This window comes from Hyperolius riggenbachi, chromosome 3 (genome assembly GCF_040937935.1).
Source record: "Hyperolius riggenbachi isolate aHypRig1 chromosome 3, aHypRig1.pri, whole genome shotgun sequence".
In the NCBI taxonomy this organism is placed as follows: domain Eukaryota; kingdom Metazoa; phylum Chordata; class Amphibia; order Anura; family Hyperoliidae; genus Hyperolius; species Hyperolius riggenbachi.
This window is the reverse complement of record NC_090648.1, coordinates 240,492,964-240,509,272: the sequence shown is the minus strand read 5'-3', so window position 1 is coordinate 240,509,272 and position 16,309 is coordinate 240,492,964. Positions and strand designations below refer to the sequence as shown.

General features: G+C 43.9%; 1 protein-coding gene across 1 annotated transcript in view; it reads right to left on the bottom strand.

Moving 5' to 3' along the window:
• COPG2 (COPI coat complex subunit gamma 2) overlaps positions 1 to 16,309 on the bottom strand; it is a 75,645-nt gene that overhangs the window by 55,305 nt on the left and 4,031 nt on the right. Inside the window, 2 exon segments of the mRNA XM_068276029.1 lie at positions 9,788 to 9,868; positions 11,338 to 11,390. Of these exon segments, the coding sequence (XP_068132130.1) occupies positions 9,788 to 9,868; positions 11,338 to 11,390 (134 nt within the window).

The following is a 16,309-nucleotide window of genomic DNA, read 5'->3' as shown; positions in this document are numbered from 1 at the left end:
CACTAGTTTGCACATTAAAGAGTAACTGTCCGGCATAAAATCTAAAAATCAATTATTTATTTTTATCTGGTAAACAAGTAATAAGGACATAGTACGTGTACATAGTGTGGAAAAGTTAAAACCTCTTTTGGGTTTTAAATTAAGTCTTCATCCTGAAGAATCTCCCCAAGTTCCCATCCAGACAGGAAGTGAGTAAATCGGTCCAAACAGTGAGGGAGACAGCAAAAAAATTATACCTCTTTTGTATAGAAGCAGTAAACACTCAAGAGTTACTGAAACCTCACACTATAGAAAAATGAGACAAAACATTTTCATCTCTGTCACCTAAGGGATCTTTGCACATGTGTATGTACCTTTCCCAGAATGAGCTAAATATACATAGATTTCACCTGAGCTTTCTAGAGGTTTTGAGCAGCAGGCTGGTGCATAGGTGCTAGGAACATATGCCGTCCATTTATCACACACAATCAATGCCAAGTTTTCACTGAGAATTAGTACAGTCAGTGCAGTTTCTAGGCTAAAATGCACCCAGGGCGAGTGTGTAAAAATTGCGCCCCCCAAGCAAGGTATGGGTGCCCGCAGTATAGGTTAGCCAGGTCTATTTGCACTTAGTATAGGTCCCCCCAGTATAAGTAGCCAAGAATAGGTACCCCAGTATAGGTAGCCAGGCATAGGTGAGCCAGTATAGTTGCCCCCGCTATAGGTTAGGCAGGTAGGTGCCTCCAGTATAGGTAGCCAGTATAGTTGCCCCCAGTATAGGTTAGATAGGCAGGCGCCCCCGGTATAAATTAGTTAGGTAGGTACCCCAGTACAGGTTAGCTAGGTGGGTGCCTCTAATATAGGTAGCCAGAATAGTTGCCCCCCAGCATAGGTTAGATAGGTAGGTGCCCCCCAGTATAGGTTAGATGGGTAGCTGCCCCCCAGTATAGGTTAGATTAGGTAGCTGCCCCCCCAGTATAGGTTAGATTAGCTAGCTGCCCCCCAGTATAGGTTAGATTAGCTAGCTGCCCCCCAGCGTAGGTTAGATTAAGTAGGTGCCCCCCAGTGTAGGTTAGATTAAGTAGGTGCCCCCCAGTGTAGGTTAGATTAAGTAGGTGCCCCCCAGTGTAGGTTAGATTAGGTAGGTGCCCCCCAGTGTAGGTTAGATTAGGTAGGTGCCCCCCAGTGTAGGTTAGATTAGGTAGGTGCCCCCCAGTGTAGGTTAGATTAGGTAGGTGCCCCCCAGTGTAGGTTAGATTAGGTAGCTGCCCCCCAGTATAGGTTAGATTAGGTAGCTGCCCCCCAGTGTAGGTTAGATTAAGTAGGTGCCCCCCAGTGTAGGTTTGATTAGGTAGCTGCCCCCCAGCGTAGGTTAGATTAAGTAGGTGCCCCCAGTGTAGGTTAGATTAAGTAGGTGCCCCCCAGTGTAGGTTAGATTAGGTAGGTGCCCCCCATCGTAGGTTAGATTAGGTTGGTGCCCCCCAGGGTAGGTTAGATTAGGTAGGTGCCCCCCAGGGTAGGTTAGATTAGGTAGGTGCCCCCCAGGGTAGGTTAGATAGGTAGCTGTCCCCCATAATGGAGGGGGGAGCCGGGGGGAGGGCAGCCCGACCTCCGTGCTCCCCGGGGGACCTCCTCTTCTGGGCCGCCCTTTGTGCTCCCCCCTCAGATGCAGAGCGCAGCAGCAGCCAGGGAGGAAGCGCTGTAAACAACATACCTCCCTGCGTTCCAAGCGCTGCTCTCTCGCCACCGGTCTCTTCCTCTCTGCCTATACGATGATGCATCATCGTATAGGCGGCAGAGAGGAAGAGATCGGCGGGCCTGAGTACAGTCCTCGTGTAGAAAGTTGTTAGCAACTAAACAAATTTACTCATTGAGCATTTTAGTAAAAATGAACGCGTTACCCCGAAAAATAAGAGTGTTCTATATTAATTTTGGCTCCAAAAGATGGACCAGGGTTTATTTTTAGGGGAGTGCTTATATTGCTATGAACACAAGTTCCTGTGCTGTGTCTTCTCCTGCCTTCTCCACTGTGCAGGCTCTTCCTCTGCTGGCTGGGGAAGAAGAATGGCAACTTGTGTTATTATTGGGGGCCGATGTAATCACAGCCAAGACCATGGCTCCATAATTAGGCCAATCACTGCACTTCGCTGAGAAGCAGAGAGTTCATTGATCGGCCCAATGATGGAGCCACGATCCCGTTTGCGAGACCTTCGGCTCCAATAATAACGCAAGTTGCCATACTTTTTCCATTACTCTGCTTATTTTGGTCAGCACCCGGCGGACATCGCCTCACCTCCTCCTACAACCCAGAGGTCTAGCAATGTCCAGATGCAGCACTGAGTGAACTGTTGTACTCTGCAATGCACCTGAAACTACAGATACAGACCTTTTTCATGTATTTTGTTGTAGATTCACACCAGAGCAGTGTGATATGCAGCACAATGAAGTCCATCCTGCCATATTTTGTAGTAATGCATTCTGTGGCCACTTTCGTCTGCTATGAATAGGATCTGCACTACAGCTGGATCTGCAAAGTATGTGGCAGTAAGCTACAATACAACAATGCTACCACTTTCATTATAAAAAGGTATTTCAGCAGAGCTGGTTATGAAGTCTTTCTTTGATTTTTTTTCCCACCTTTCTGTAATATTTTAGAAAAAAAAAAAAAAGTTAATGCCATGGCAGGATAGAGGAACCTTTATTCTACCAAATTGTACTAAATATGAAGATAGGACACAGAACATTTATATTGTGCTTTTCTCCTTACAGACTCAAAGTGCCAGAGCTACAGTCACTAGGATGAGCTCTATAGGCAGTATAGGCAGTAGCAGTGTTAGGGCGACTTGCCCAAGGTCTGCTCACTGATTAGGTGCAGGCTTAATGAACAGTAAGAGCGAGATTTGAACCCAGGTCTCCCGTGTCAGAGACAGAGCCCTTAACAGTACACTATCTAGCCAAAATATGGAAGCAGATCACAGGTATGCTTATTGTAACATGAGAAAATGAAAAGAAACCAGTGTTAGTTACCTGGTAACATCCTTTTTAGTAACCTCCAGGACAGGTCCACCATGAGACGACATAGGCTCCTCCCAGGAACAGGAAACGTCCAAATTAGAGCACTCTATAAATTTTAAGCCAACCCCTCCATCACCAGTCCACTATAAGAACTGTTAACCGTTAGAGGCATATTCATATTATACACATTTATCTATACATATATCCCGTCATCCGGGTGGGTTACGAACCTGTCCTGGAGGTTACTAAAAAGGATGTTACCAGGTAACACTGGTTTTTCCAGTAACCTCCAGGACAGGTCCACCATGAGAAGATGAGCAAGAAATCTTACCAATTCTAGGGTGGGCCGACTGCCTGCAGAACTTTTCTCCCAAAGGATTGTTGTCTTGCAGTCATCAGATTCACCCTGTAATGTCTTGAAAAGGTGCTCATACTTGTCCACGTAGCGGCTCTACAAATTTCTTCTGGCGTAGCACCCGCTCTGTAGGCCCATGATGTAGCAGCTGCCCTAGTTGAATGAGCCCTAACTGCACCTAGTAAAGTAGATCCTGTCAACCTATAGGCCTCCTCTATACACAGTCTTATCCACTTGCCTATAGTTCTTTTTGACATCCTCATGCCCTTAGTAGCTCCTGATGAATTGATAAATAGAGATCTTGATTTCCTAAAGTCTGCTACTCTGTCCAAATAAGCAATGAGACACCTCCTAACGTCTAAGGTTGGTTCTTCGTTGAAGGAAGGTAATACGATTTCCTGGGATCTATGAAAGTTCGTAGCGACCTTAGGAAGGAACTCTTCACGTTTTTAATATCACCCTATCATTAAATATGAGACAAAAGGGTTCATCACAACATAAGGCTTCCAGTTCGCTCACTCTCCTGGCTGAAGTAATTGCTACGAGAAAAATAATCTTCATTGTTAATTGTCTTAATGGAATTTCTGATACTGGCTCAAATTGGTCTCCCTTTAAGACGCTTAATACCAAAGAGAGATCCCAACTCGGAATCTTTTTATTAATTATAGGTTTTCTTCTTTCTATGGATCTAAAAAGCTGTATGATCAGGGGGTCATTTGCTAATTTTTGATCTAAATAGGTAGATATCGCTGTGACCTGTACCTTCAAGGTACTGAGGGCAATGTTTTTCTCCACACCGTCCTGTAAAAATTCTAATACGGTTGGTATTGTCTCTCCGGAAAATCCTGACTCTTCTTTCCACAAATTGAAAGTCTTCCAGTACTTTAAATATATTTTCCTAGTTACCTTCTTTCTACAGTCGAGGAGGGTACTGATAACGCTCTCTGAGACACCTCTCTTTCTTAAAGGAGACCTCTCAGAAGCCAGGCACACAGGTTTAGATTTGGTATGTAACTTATACTTCCTCTCTCTACCTGAGATAGTATCCTTCTGTGAGGCAATTTTATCGGACCCTCTAGTCTCATCTTCAGGAGAATCGGATACCAGCTCCTCCCCGGCCAATCTGGAGTTATCATGATCAATGTTGCTCTGGTCTGCCTTAACTTTTGCAAAACCCGAGGTATTAGCTGGATTGGTGGAAACGCATATGCCTTCCTGAATGTCCATCTCTGACTGAGCGCATCCACCGCCTCTGCTCCCTCCCTTGGATTTAGGGAATAGAACCTCTTGCATTTTGTATTTGCTCTGTTTGCAAAGATGTCGAGCTGAGGTCGGCCCCATCTCTTGACCAGATTCCTGAAGACCTTGTTGGATATCTCCATCTCTGAATTTGATAGTCTGTGTCTGCTCAGGAAATCCGCCATGGTGTTCAAAGATCCCTTCAAGTGGACTGCTGTGAACGAGAGGAAGTGCTCTTCCGCTATCAATAGAATTTCCATCGTCAGGTCTAGAAGTTTTCTTGATCTTGTTCCCCCCCTGACGATTTATGTAGGCCACTGTCGTGGTATTGTCTGTTCTTAGTTGAACATGTTGCCCCTTCAGTAACTGTACCGCCTGTACTAGTACTTCTCTCACTGCTCTTAGCTCTCTGTAATTTGATGACTGATCTCTTATTAGCTTTGACCAGAGACCCTGAAATATCTTCCCCTCTAAATGGGCTCCCCATCCTAGGAGACTTGCATCCGTGGTAATGCATCTTTGTGCTGGTATTGTCCATAATCTTCCTTCTGTTAGGATCTTTTCCGACATCCACCACTCTAATGAGTTTAGTATTGTGTCTGGACATCTCACTTCCCTTTCTAAATCTTCCTGCTTCTTGTTCCAGACTTCCATCATCCAACTCTGGAGCTCTCGTGTGTAACAGTGCCCATTGGATGGCAGGAGATGTTGACGTCAGAAAACCTAGTATTCTCATGACTTCTCTTATTGTCAGAACTGGGTTTCTTATACAGTCCTGTATTATATTCTTTAGTTTTGCCATTTTTTTCTTCTGTTAAATACAGTCTTCTCTTTTCTGAGTCTATCACAACTCCTAGAAACTGTATCCTTGACTTCGGCGGTAGCACCGACTTTTCCCAATTTATAATCCACCCGAGAGTCTGTAGTTGATCTAGTACTCTCTTTGTGTCTTCTTCCGCTTGTTGATATGAGTCTGCTACTACTAATAAGTCGTCTAGATAGGGAATCACTAGGATTCCCTTTACATGTAAGTCTTTTATCACTTCTCCCATCACTTTTGTGAAGATGCGAGGTGCTGATGAAATTCCGAAGGGCAGGACTCTGAACTGGAAGTGTTGAATTGATTTTTCTTTTATTGCAAACCTCAGAAATTTTTGTGACGACTCTCTTATTGGAATGTGCCAATAAGCATCTCTTAGATCTATATTCGTCATTACACAGTTGGGGGTTAGTAAGTTTCTCACAGAGAAGATTGATTCCATCCTGAATCTTTGATAAGTCACAGAAGGGTTTAATGGCTTTAGGTTCAGAATTAACCAGAATTTCCCCGTCGGTTCCTTTACCATGAATATGGTCGAGTAAAACCCCCTGCGAAGCTGATCGCACGGTACCGGAACTACCACTCTTTCCTCTATCATGCCTTTTATGATGCTTTGCAAAGCCTGACGCTTTTGTTTGTCTTTTGGAAGAGGAGTGGAAATGAACCGGTTTCCCGGAAGCGACCGAAACTGAATTTTGTACCCCTGACTTACAAGATTGAGGATGAAATCGTTTTTGGTTATGTTCGTCCATTGGGAATAAAATCCTGTTAGACGACCCCCAACTCTTTCTTTGGCGTCACTTTTTCTCTTGGTTTTCTGGGTTCCGAAAATTCTTTCTCGTTCCCTCTCTGTTGATGGCCCAGGGTTTTCTTCTTTGCTGAGGTTTATCCCTGTTTTCTTGCCTATTCCTTCTAAAGAATCTTTTGTTTTGTATATATTTCTTCTTCTTTGGGAACCCCTTCTTTCTATCGCTAGTTCTTTCTAATATTTCGTCTAGCTGGGCCCCAAATAAAAGCTCCCCATCAAAAGGTATGTTACATACCCTAGCTTTAGAAGCCTGACTGCCATCCCAATTTTTAATCCATAAGTTACGTCTGGCGGAATTAGGGCAGTCGTTCTTGCATTTACCCTAATGTTTTCTGCTGCCGCATCAGTTATGTAGTCTGTGGCCTTTGAAACCACCTCAAGTGATTCTAAGATTTCTTCCTTAGATGCCCCTTTTTCTACCTTTTCTTCTACTTTCTTAACCCATACTGCTAACACTCTCGATACACATGTTGTTGCAGCTGCTGGTTGAAAATTTGCTCCTGCTGAAGTCCATGCCTTCTTCAGAGCAAATTCCACCTTTTTATCCTGTGGATCCTTAAAGGAAAACTTAAGGCAACTATAAAAAGAGATTTACTCACCTGGGGCTCCCCTCAGCCCCTAGCAGCCGATCGGTGCCCTCGCAGCCCCGCTCAGATGCTCCCGCACCCGCCGGCGAACACTTCCGGTTTGGCCGTCACCGGCCGACAGGCATGGGAACGCGAGTGATTCTTCGCGTTCCCAGCCTGTATATCGCCCCCTATGCTGCTATTGCGACCAGCTGGCCGCAATAGCAGCATAGGGGGCGATATACAGACTGGGAACGCGAAGAATCACTCGCGTTCCCATGCCTGTCGGCCGGTGACGGCCAAACCGGAAGTGTTCGCCGGCGGGTGCGGGAGCATCTGAGCGGGGCTGCGAGGGCACCGATCGGCTGCTAGGGGCTGAGGGGAGCCCCAGGTGAGTAAATCTCATTTTTTATAGTTGCCTTAAGTTTTCCTTTAAGGTATCCGAGGTCCTCAAAAGCTAATTCATTGTCCTTATTCACTTGAGAAAAAGCTGCGTCAAGCTTAGGACACCAATCCCATATCTTGGCATCTGTTTCTGCAAATGGAAATCTTTTAATAAACCCCTTAGACATGAATAACTTTCTATCCGGGTATTTCCATTGACTCAGAATAGTATTCTTTGTAGACTTATGCACAGGAAAAGTAAGGGCCTCATCTGGTTCCATTCCCTGGTACAATTTATCATGTAGTGACACTTCTTCAGATTTCTTTGTCTCAATCTTCAAAGTATTATTAATCGCCAAGATAAGTTGGTCAGTTTCATCAGCCGGAAACCTGAACCTAGAAATTTTCTTTATATCCGACTGACTCTCCATACTTTTAACCGAAGATGCATCGGAATCATCGCCATCATCCTCCTCTCCTTCCTCTTCCATTTCCTCTTCAGAGGAAGAAATAATTGGTCTTTTAGTAGAGGATTTACTCTTACTCTTACTTTTTGCAGGCTGTTCGGGCTGAGTAGCATCACTATTAGGTGTAGGAGTTACCGGTGCTGTTGTACTAGGGCCTGTATTACTAGTATCTGAAGCTGGGGTCATGGCAGCAGAGAAAACTTCTTTCAACGATTTAATTGTATCAGACATCTCCTGCTTAACAGCTGACATAATCTCCTCCTTTAATCCCCCTGATTGTTCCTGAATCAGTTTTACAAAACAGGGTTGGCAAAACTGCTTATTATAAGTATGGGCAAGTTTTGTGTCACAGAGCGGGCAACGCCTCCTATCAGACATCTCCTGCTTAACAGCTGACATAATCTCCTCCTTTAATCCCCCTGATTGTTCCTGAATCAGTTTTACAAAACAGGGTTGGCAAAACTGCTTATTATAAGTATGGGCAAGTTTTGTGTCACAGAGCGGGCAACGCCTCCTAGGCCTTGACGGGTCAGTAGACTCTGTGCCCTATAATAAAACACAATAAACAAAAGTAGTGTCACCTGTTTGTCTAAAAAGACCTCTGTAAAGCAACACCCTTGTGCCAATGTCAGAATGTGAGGAAAGAAGCTTCCCTACCCCAGACAGGAGGAAATAAAAAGGTACTTGTATTTCAGAATAAACTATACAAAGGACCTTTAAGTAAATATTTACTGGATAATGTAAGCCATTCATTCAAGTACTTCATTAAAGGTGTCCACATAAACACATTGTTGCAGAGACCACCAACATCCAGAATATATTAGCAGAATAACATAGTATAGTAGCATATAGTAGCATAGCATAGTATAACATAGCCTAATAAATTGCTATATAATATCACAGACCTCAGACAGACGTAACATATACATATATAATGTCTATGTAGAGACCTCAGATCAGATGCTAAGCTGCCAGAAAAAAATACTCGTCCTTGACTTAAACACAAATAAAGTCAGACCTCAGCATAGACGCGGTGCAAGGCGTTCGGCTCATACCGTAAAGGTCCCCAAGCCTTTCGCCACCTTACCTTTCCTGGCTCCTGCTTAGCGTCCATCCTGCTCCGCTCGCAAAACGAAATGCTGAGCAATGTAGGCTTCCGGCGTCTCTTCACCCACGCTTCCGGAAGTGACGTCACGTAAGGGCGGAAGTACGCTAACGAGCGCCGCCATTGAGGGCAAAAACCTTCGCCAACCCTCCGGAGGCCCAGGCTTCTCCTCGTCACTTCCGGCGCGCCACAGCCTCCATCAGGGAATCATGGACGCCGTTCGCGTCCTCGGAACTACCACCATCCGGGCAGCCATGACGCTTCTTGGAGAAGGTAGATAAGCGTTCTCCTCCTCCTACCGGAACCTCGACCCTCTCCAGGCAGGTCCCCATGCGCCGCCAACCACGGTCCCCAGCACACCTGGCTAGACGGACCGGCGAGCGACATAGAGTACTCTTTCCTGGAACAGGAAACGTCAACTGGTGATGGAGGGGTTGGCTTAAAATTTATAGAGTGCTCTAATTTGGACGTTTCCTGTTCCTGGGAGGAGCCTATGTCGTCTCATGGTGGACCTGTCCTGGAGGTTACTGGAAAAAAATAGTTTTGTACTGTTGACAGGGCCGGTTCTAGACTTTTTGCTGCCTGTTTTGGAATGATCGCACAGCACCCAACAATTTACTCTGCTTCATTTAATGTTCTCACATGACATGCTGCAGCTCACCACAATAGCACACTGGCTAGCTGTGAGTTGGTCATAAATAAACTGCTCGCCCTCAGCCAGTCAGCCATCCTCCATTCCTCCTTAGTCAGGACAGCAGTGCCACCTCCTCCCTTATGCTGTGCAAGTCAAATGAAACACTGCTGCTCTCCTGCCTCTCCACTCCTCACTCACTGTCAGACGCCTCACAAAGCACAACAAGCTGCTTTTCCCCAATAATGACCTCTTCACTTCACTTGCTCTCCTCTGGCTTCTCCTCCTACTGACTGCATGCTGTGGGTGTAAACACACAGTACAAACATGCTGCCCCTGTAATCTCTGCGCTTGATGCAAATGTTTCACCTTGCCTCATGAGAGAACCGACCCTGACTGTTGACATTCATCTTCTTACCTGGTTCAACAGGTATAAAATCTTGGTCAAAATGTGAAGACATCTTCTTGGATTTATTGGCGTTTCATTGAATAATCGAGCCTGTAAAAGAGACCGTTTAATAGAAAACTACTTGAAGTACAAAAAAATACTAAAATCATTTTAAATGTAAAGCCATTTCTCTTCATTTTTGGTCGTAGGAAGCCTGGGAAACAGTAGAGTGTGGCAGCTTTAGAACCAAGTTGCTACACTCCAAATTTCTAGAATTTCTATGATAGGAAATGGTGAATACTACTATAAACGTTCAGCAATGAAGAAGATGAAAGAAACAGGAGACAGGCAAAAGACCTGACAAAGGAGATGGTCTCACCACTAGGACTATTTACATTTTCTCTTCACAGATTTTTTTTTTTTTTTTTGTACTGAGAAGTACACTTTAAAGAATGCATTAACTGAGAGGAATATGTAGGCTGCCATATTCATTTTCTTTTAAACAATACCAGTTGGTTTTGCCTGACAGCCCTGCTGATTACTGATTGGCTGTAGTAGTTTCTGAATCACACACCTGAAACAAGCTTGCAGCTAAAGCTACGTACACACATACGAACAACGATCGTTCGTTGAGGAAAGAACGACCTAAGTAAAGTTAGCTTTTAAAGGTGTGTAACGATCTGATCGTTAAAACGAACGTTACATCACGTAAAGCAACTATTGCGCTTGCGCATAAAAATGAAAAGTTCCATGGAGAAATAGCGAAATGCGCATGTCAAGCCTAGTACGAACAACAGTTTCCAATGATGTATTACTTTTGCAAACGATCGTCGTTGGAAAAAATCCGCCAAGCTAGATCGTTCGTTTTTAACGATCTAGCTCGTCCGTCGTTAGACTTAATGGTCGTTGGCTGCTTTTTTTTAAACGATCGTCGTTTGAAACGATCGGTGAACGAATGTTTCAAACTACTATAGTCGCTAGTGTGTACGCACCTTAATACAGTCAGAGCACCTGATCTGCATGCTTGTTCAGGGTCTATAGCTAAAGGTTTTGGAAGTATAGGCTCAGCAGGGCAGCCAGACAATCTGCATTGTTTAAAAATAAATAAATATGGCAGCCTACATATATCTCTTGCTTCAAATGTGCTTTAAGGGTGTCACAGAAAAGACTTTGTAGCTTTGGCTAGTCGTGTCGTGTGTTCGTCCTAAAGGCTCAAAAGTAGGTTGTCTGGCTTACTATGAACTACAATGCATCAAGGAGAGTGTTTTCCTGCCAGACCACGTTGAAATTCATTGGTCAGAAGAGGCACCATCTGAAAAACTACTTTCAGGTTTATTCCTGATGTTAGCTGCAAAGTACAAAACAGCCAAATGCACGCAGTGACGCATACTTTGTATGTACAGTATGCTTCATTATGTGTGTTTGCACTGCATGTATAACGCACAAGATGGCTTTCCCCCTCCAATGTGATCCTGTTTTTACAGAACATGCACAGCAGCAGGTTACTGTGAATGTAGCCTTATTGATTTTATTTGTAGATAATGTTCCAATCACCAGCAGGTACTTTTCATAGAGATTACCTCTTGAAGAACAGCACTCTTTTCCAAATGCTGAAATGGATTAGATGCAGTTCCTGGGGGAGGGAGGGAAACAAAAACAAAAAAAAAAAAGAAAAGAAAAAAACGTTATTTGCCAGACCTGTAGTTTTGCAGCCACAGCAATTTTGCATTTTAAAGGACAACTGCAGTGATCAGAGTATGGATGCGGTCATATTTATTTCCTTTTAAACGATACCAGTTGCCTGGTAGCCCTGTTGATCTATTTGGCTGAAGTAGTGTCTGAATCACACCAGAAACAAGCATGTAACTAATCTTGTCAGATCTGACAATGTCAGAAACGCCTGATCTGCTGCATGCTTGTTCATGGTCTAGGACTAAAAGTATTAGGCCTCTTTTCCACGAGCAGTAAGGGCCCTTTTCACTGGCTGCGATCCGATGTAAATAGTGCATCGCAATCGCGTTACACTCCCGACGGCGGTACAGCAGAACGCCGACAGTGGAAAAAGTAGCCTGCGTGATCGCAAGCGCAGGTGATTTGTGCTTGCGATTGCGCTTGCTAGTGGAAAAGGGCCCTTAAACTGTGTGCTCAGCAAGCACTTGCCAGGCAGCAGTGAGCAGTTACCAGGCAGCAGTGAGCAGTTGTGAGAGTTTGAGAGGCATTTCACTGCCTATCAACTGCCCGTGGAAGAGATCTCAGACCTTTTTTCCACAGACTATTGATAGGCAGTGAAATGCCTCTCAAACTCTCACAACTGCTCACTGCTGCCTGGTAACTGCTTGTTGCTGTCTGGTATCTGCTCACTGCTGCCTGGTAACTGCTTGTTGCTGTCTGGTATCTGCTCACTGCTGCCTGGAAACTGCTTGCTGAGCACACAGTTCAACAGTTCATGGAAAAGAGGCCTAATGCTGGGAATACACAGTACGTTTTTTGCTAAGAATCGTTCCGATAGATGTCTTCAATGATAAAATTCCAACATGTCCGATATTCCGCTCTATTCTTTTCCACTCGATTTCTCATAGAAGCAAATGGGGAAAAAAAAAAACAAAAAAAAAAAACGAGTGGAAAAGAATCGAGCAGAAAATCGAATGTTTAATAGATCGCGCGCAGAATCGAACGCAAAAAACGTAACGTGTATTCCCAACATAAGAAGAGCAGCAGGATAGCCAGGCAACTGGTATTATTTAAAAAAGGGATGTAATATGACAGCCTCCATATCCCTCTTGCTTCAGTGGTCCTTTAAGCACAATTTACATAATGCTATGACCTGTAGGCTGCATAACCCTTCAATATAATTGACAGTTTAAACCATAATAAAACCTACATTAAAGTGGTTCCCTGGGCTAAACATTTTATTACATTAGACCTTAGAGCCCAAATATAGCCTTCATATTTAACACATTGATAGTAAACAGGCATGAATTTGTAACGTACAACGTTCTAAGTATCACACATCTGCACAATTATACAACTGTATATATGAAAGTACTAGCCTGGCAGCATCCAGTAACCCCTTATCGCCAACGAAGTAGAGGTTTCTTCCCTAACATAAAACAGATCGCTTGATTCAACTTCCCACTGTTAAGAAATAGTAATTATTTGTGCCCGGCGCTGCAGCTACAGTTCTCGCCTGTTCAGTGTGTAAATTACCAGTATTTAACCTTTCCAACATTTTCAGTGCCTTTATAAAAAGGCATGTGTATCTCTAATCACTCTGCCTGTATTAAGAAACTATGTATCATTGCTCTTCTGTTTAATTTTTTTTTTTTTTTTTTAAATAAATGTATTAGCGAAAAGTGTAGGAAGAGTAAGAGTGGGTCCACACTAGACCCGGTTGCAGGACGGACACTGCAGTCCGGATCAGGGGAAGTACCCACCGTACTGCAAACTGATGAAAGTGCATCAGTTTTGCATCAGTTTCCGTTCAGGTTTTTCCCTGACAGAAAACGTCTCCATAATTAGGAAGGAGTGGGAGGATTTTTTTGGGCCAATCATAAAGCTCAGGCTATCCGTTTTAACATCCGTTTTTTGCCTGTGGAGCTGGAGATGCGTTTTCTCATTACTTTCACTACCCCTGCGTGTATCCGTGGTCCTGATCCGTTGCGTGAAAATGCAGCAGATCCGGACCTTCCGTTCAGGTTTTGAAAACGGATCCCCGCAAACGCAGACGGATCCGTTTTTTACTTGGGTGAGGCTGGCTGCTATTTTCAACATTAGTATCCGGGACTCCGTTTTTCATCAGGTTTGAAAAACGCAGCCACGGATACGTTTCCGGACCTAGTGTGGACTGGCTCTAAGGCTTGTGTAGGAAACGTACCCATTGGGTACACTTTCTACACCTTCGAGAAACACAGGAAACATACTATTGTTTGAAATGGGGTATGTTTCCACATGTTAAAAAATAAATAAATAAATATGGATCACAGAGTCCAGCTCTGTTTTACTAAACGAGCGGATTCGTCGCCCAAAGCCACCTATGATATTTACCAGGGCTGTGGAGTCGGAGCAATTTTGGGTACCTGGAGTTGGAGTCGGATGATTTTTGAACCAAAACCATAGCCTTTGTAAAAATTAGACTAATGAGTCGGAGGTTTCATAAACTGAGGCGTCGGGAGTCGGATGATTTTTATACCTATTCCACAGCCCTGGTGCTAACGCATCTGCCACAAACGTGACGAGAAAACAGAGCAGACACTTAAAGTGGACCCAAATTAAAAATACAAGATTTCAGAAATAAAATCTATTTTCTAAATTATAAATCGCAGCCTTTTTTCAGCTGCATGATGACAAATATAAAATATTTTACATTTATTGGAGGAACGCTCCCTTTCTTTCATATTGCCGGGACAGAATCTGGCAAACTGGTGGAGTAGTCCGGCAAAGGAGGAATTGCTAATGGCTGCCACCTGTATAATCCTAGTTATGAAAAGTGAAGGGTGAAAAGCATGCACTGAAATGCTCATAGGCTTGAATGAGTGTTTATTTATCTTTATATGTGTCAGAGTGGTGCCACTAAATATTTTGAATTAAAAAAAATTGTTAGGTTTGGGTCCGCTTTAACACGTCCACTCCAAATGGGCCAAAACGCTGTGCTGCAAATGGAAACCAAGCTTAAATGCTTTATTACACAGTGAACAGAGTTTAAACTACCCATGACCTCATCATGAGACTTGAGTAAAGCAATTAGTTTTGTGTTCACAGTGAAAGACTAGCTGATGTCCCCTAACTGCTTCTAACCCCAGCTCCTCCTTGACTACCTTGTGTAGACAATTATAGGACAAGGGGATACCTGACAGGTCACAGAAAGATTTTCAGTCTAACCAAGCATCTAACGTCCAAAAGGGAAGATGAATTTGCAAACCCATCCAGTCTTGTAACAAATAAATAATGCATCAAACATGCATTGGTGTACCACTCTATCTGTATAGGAGAGTCAGAAGCTTCTACAAAGCAGAAAAATAGAAACAAACAAAAACAGGAGCCAAAAAGCAGAACTTAATGCAGACTACCAATCTCATATAGTTCACAGACTGGATGACCAGTCGCCGGTGATTGGCAAAGTGCTGAGCCAATGAATCCCTATGGGAGCGGTGCCACTAACAGCGGCTTTAAAGCAATTGCATCAGTGGCTACAGTAGGCAAATCGCAATCTCTCCAGGAAATTACAGCACTTCTGCGATGTAGCAAACCATGGGTGCTTTTCTATTGCCACAAAGTGCCAGTAGTGGATACCAGCTCTAAAATGTATATTATTACCAAATCCAGGGGCAATTACAGGATTTTTAAGGGGGGGGGGGGGGGGGATTCCTGAAAGGTCCAGAAGCACTTATGTCCCCCGAGTGCTTCCGAAGACAGGTGGCTCCATACTGCCCATGCACAAAAGTGCGCTGGCGTATTACGGAGCTGCCCATCTTTGGAAGTAAGCAGCAAATTTGAACAGGGGACAGCGCTGGTACAACTCCCAGAGAAAGGAACGGGAGATAGACTTTGTGACTTATTCCACTGAATTGTCCAAACTGTGTCACATAGCGCAAGCGGTAGCCATATGATGCAGGGATATATGAAACTGCAGAAGAGGTCGACGCTATATAAATACTAAATAATAATGATAACATAAGCATCTGTAAATAAGCTACATATCAATTCAGAGGATAGAAACAAATTTCAAGTCTCACAAACCAATTCCAGTAGAAGGTTACATATATTGTCACTATATAAATCAGTACCTCAGTTCCAAGGCTTGAAAAGGGACAAAAGAATTTGGCACCAAAAGACCTGTTCCTCTGTAAAAGGAATAGCTAGCACCCAGTTTTTACAAAACTTTCAAAGTGATACAAAGGGCTTATTCACACTAGGCAACGCATGCATGAACGCAATTTCATACATGCATTGCAATGTGCTAAATCGCATAGGTCGGCAGCTTCCATTCTATTAAAAAAAATACAATGTTAGTCAATGTAAAACGCACACTATGCGCGTTTTTAATCCGTTAACGCAGGCAATCAGTCCCAGAATGCAACAGAGGAACAATGTAGAAAGTTGAAAACTACAAAAAAAAAAAAAAATTACCTGCGTTTTTCTATGTGCAGTAACGCATTGAAAACGGATTAAAAACGCACACTCACTGCAGTGCAACGCATATCAAAACGCAGTAAAACGCATACAACAAAACGTATGCTTTGAGCGTTCTCCAACGCAAGCTCTGATGTGAAAGAGCCCTAAGGAGAACCCGTGCGGGAGAATACCGCCGTCGGTAGTTTAGCATTCTGGGTGGTCATTCATAAAAATTGTGCCTGGTGCGATAGCAGTGCGGAGGTTTTCTAGAGAACGGTGTCGGTAGGCGGGCGGTAGGCATGCGGTAACAGAAAAGCTGCCCGATTCCCTCCGTGCGCTGCTCTCCCTTCTGCTGCTTGGGAGGTCCGTCCCATTCATTTACAAGTAATCCGCCCGCCTATCGCTACTGTCGAGCAAGCGGTATTTTCCTTCCGCATACCG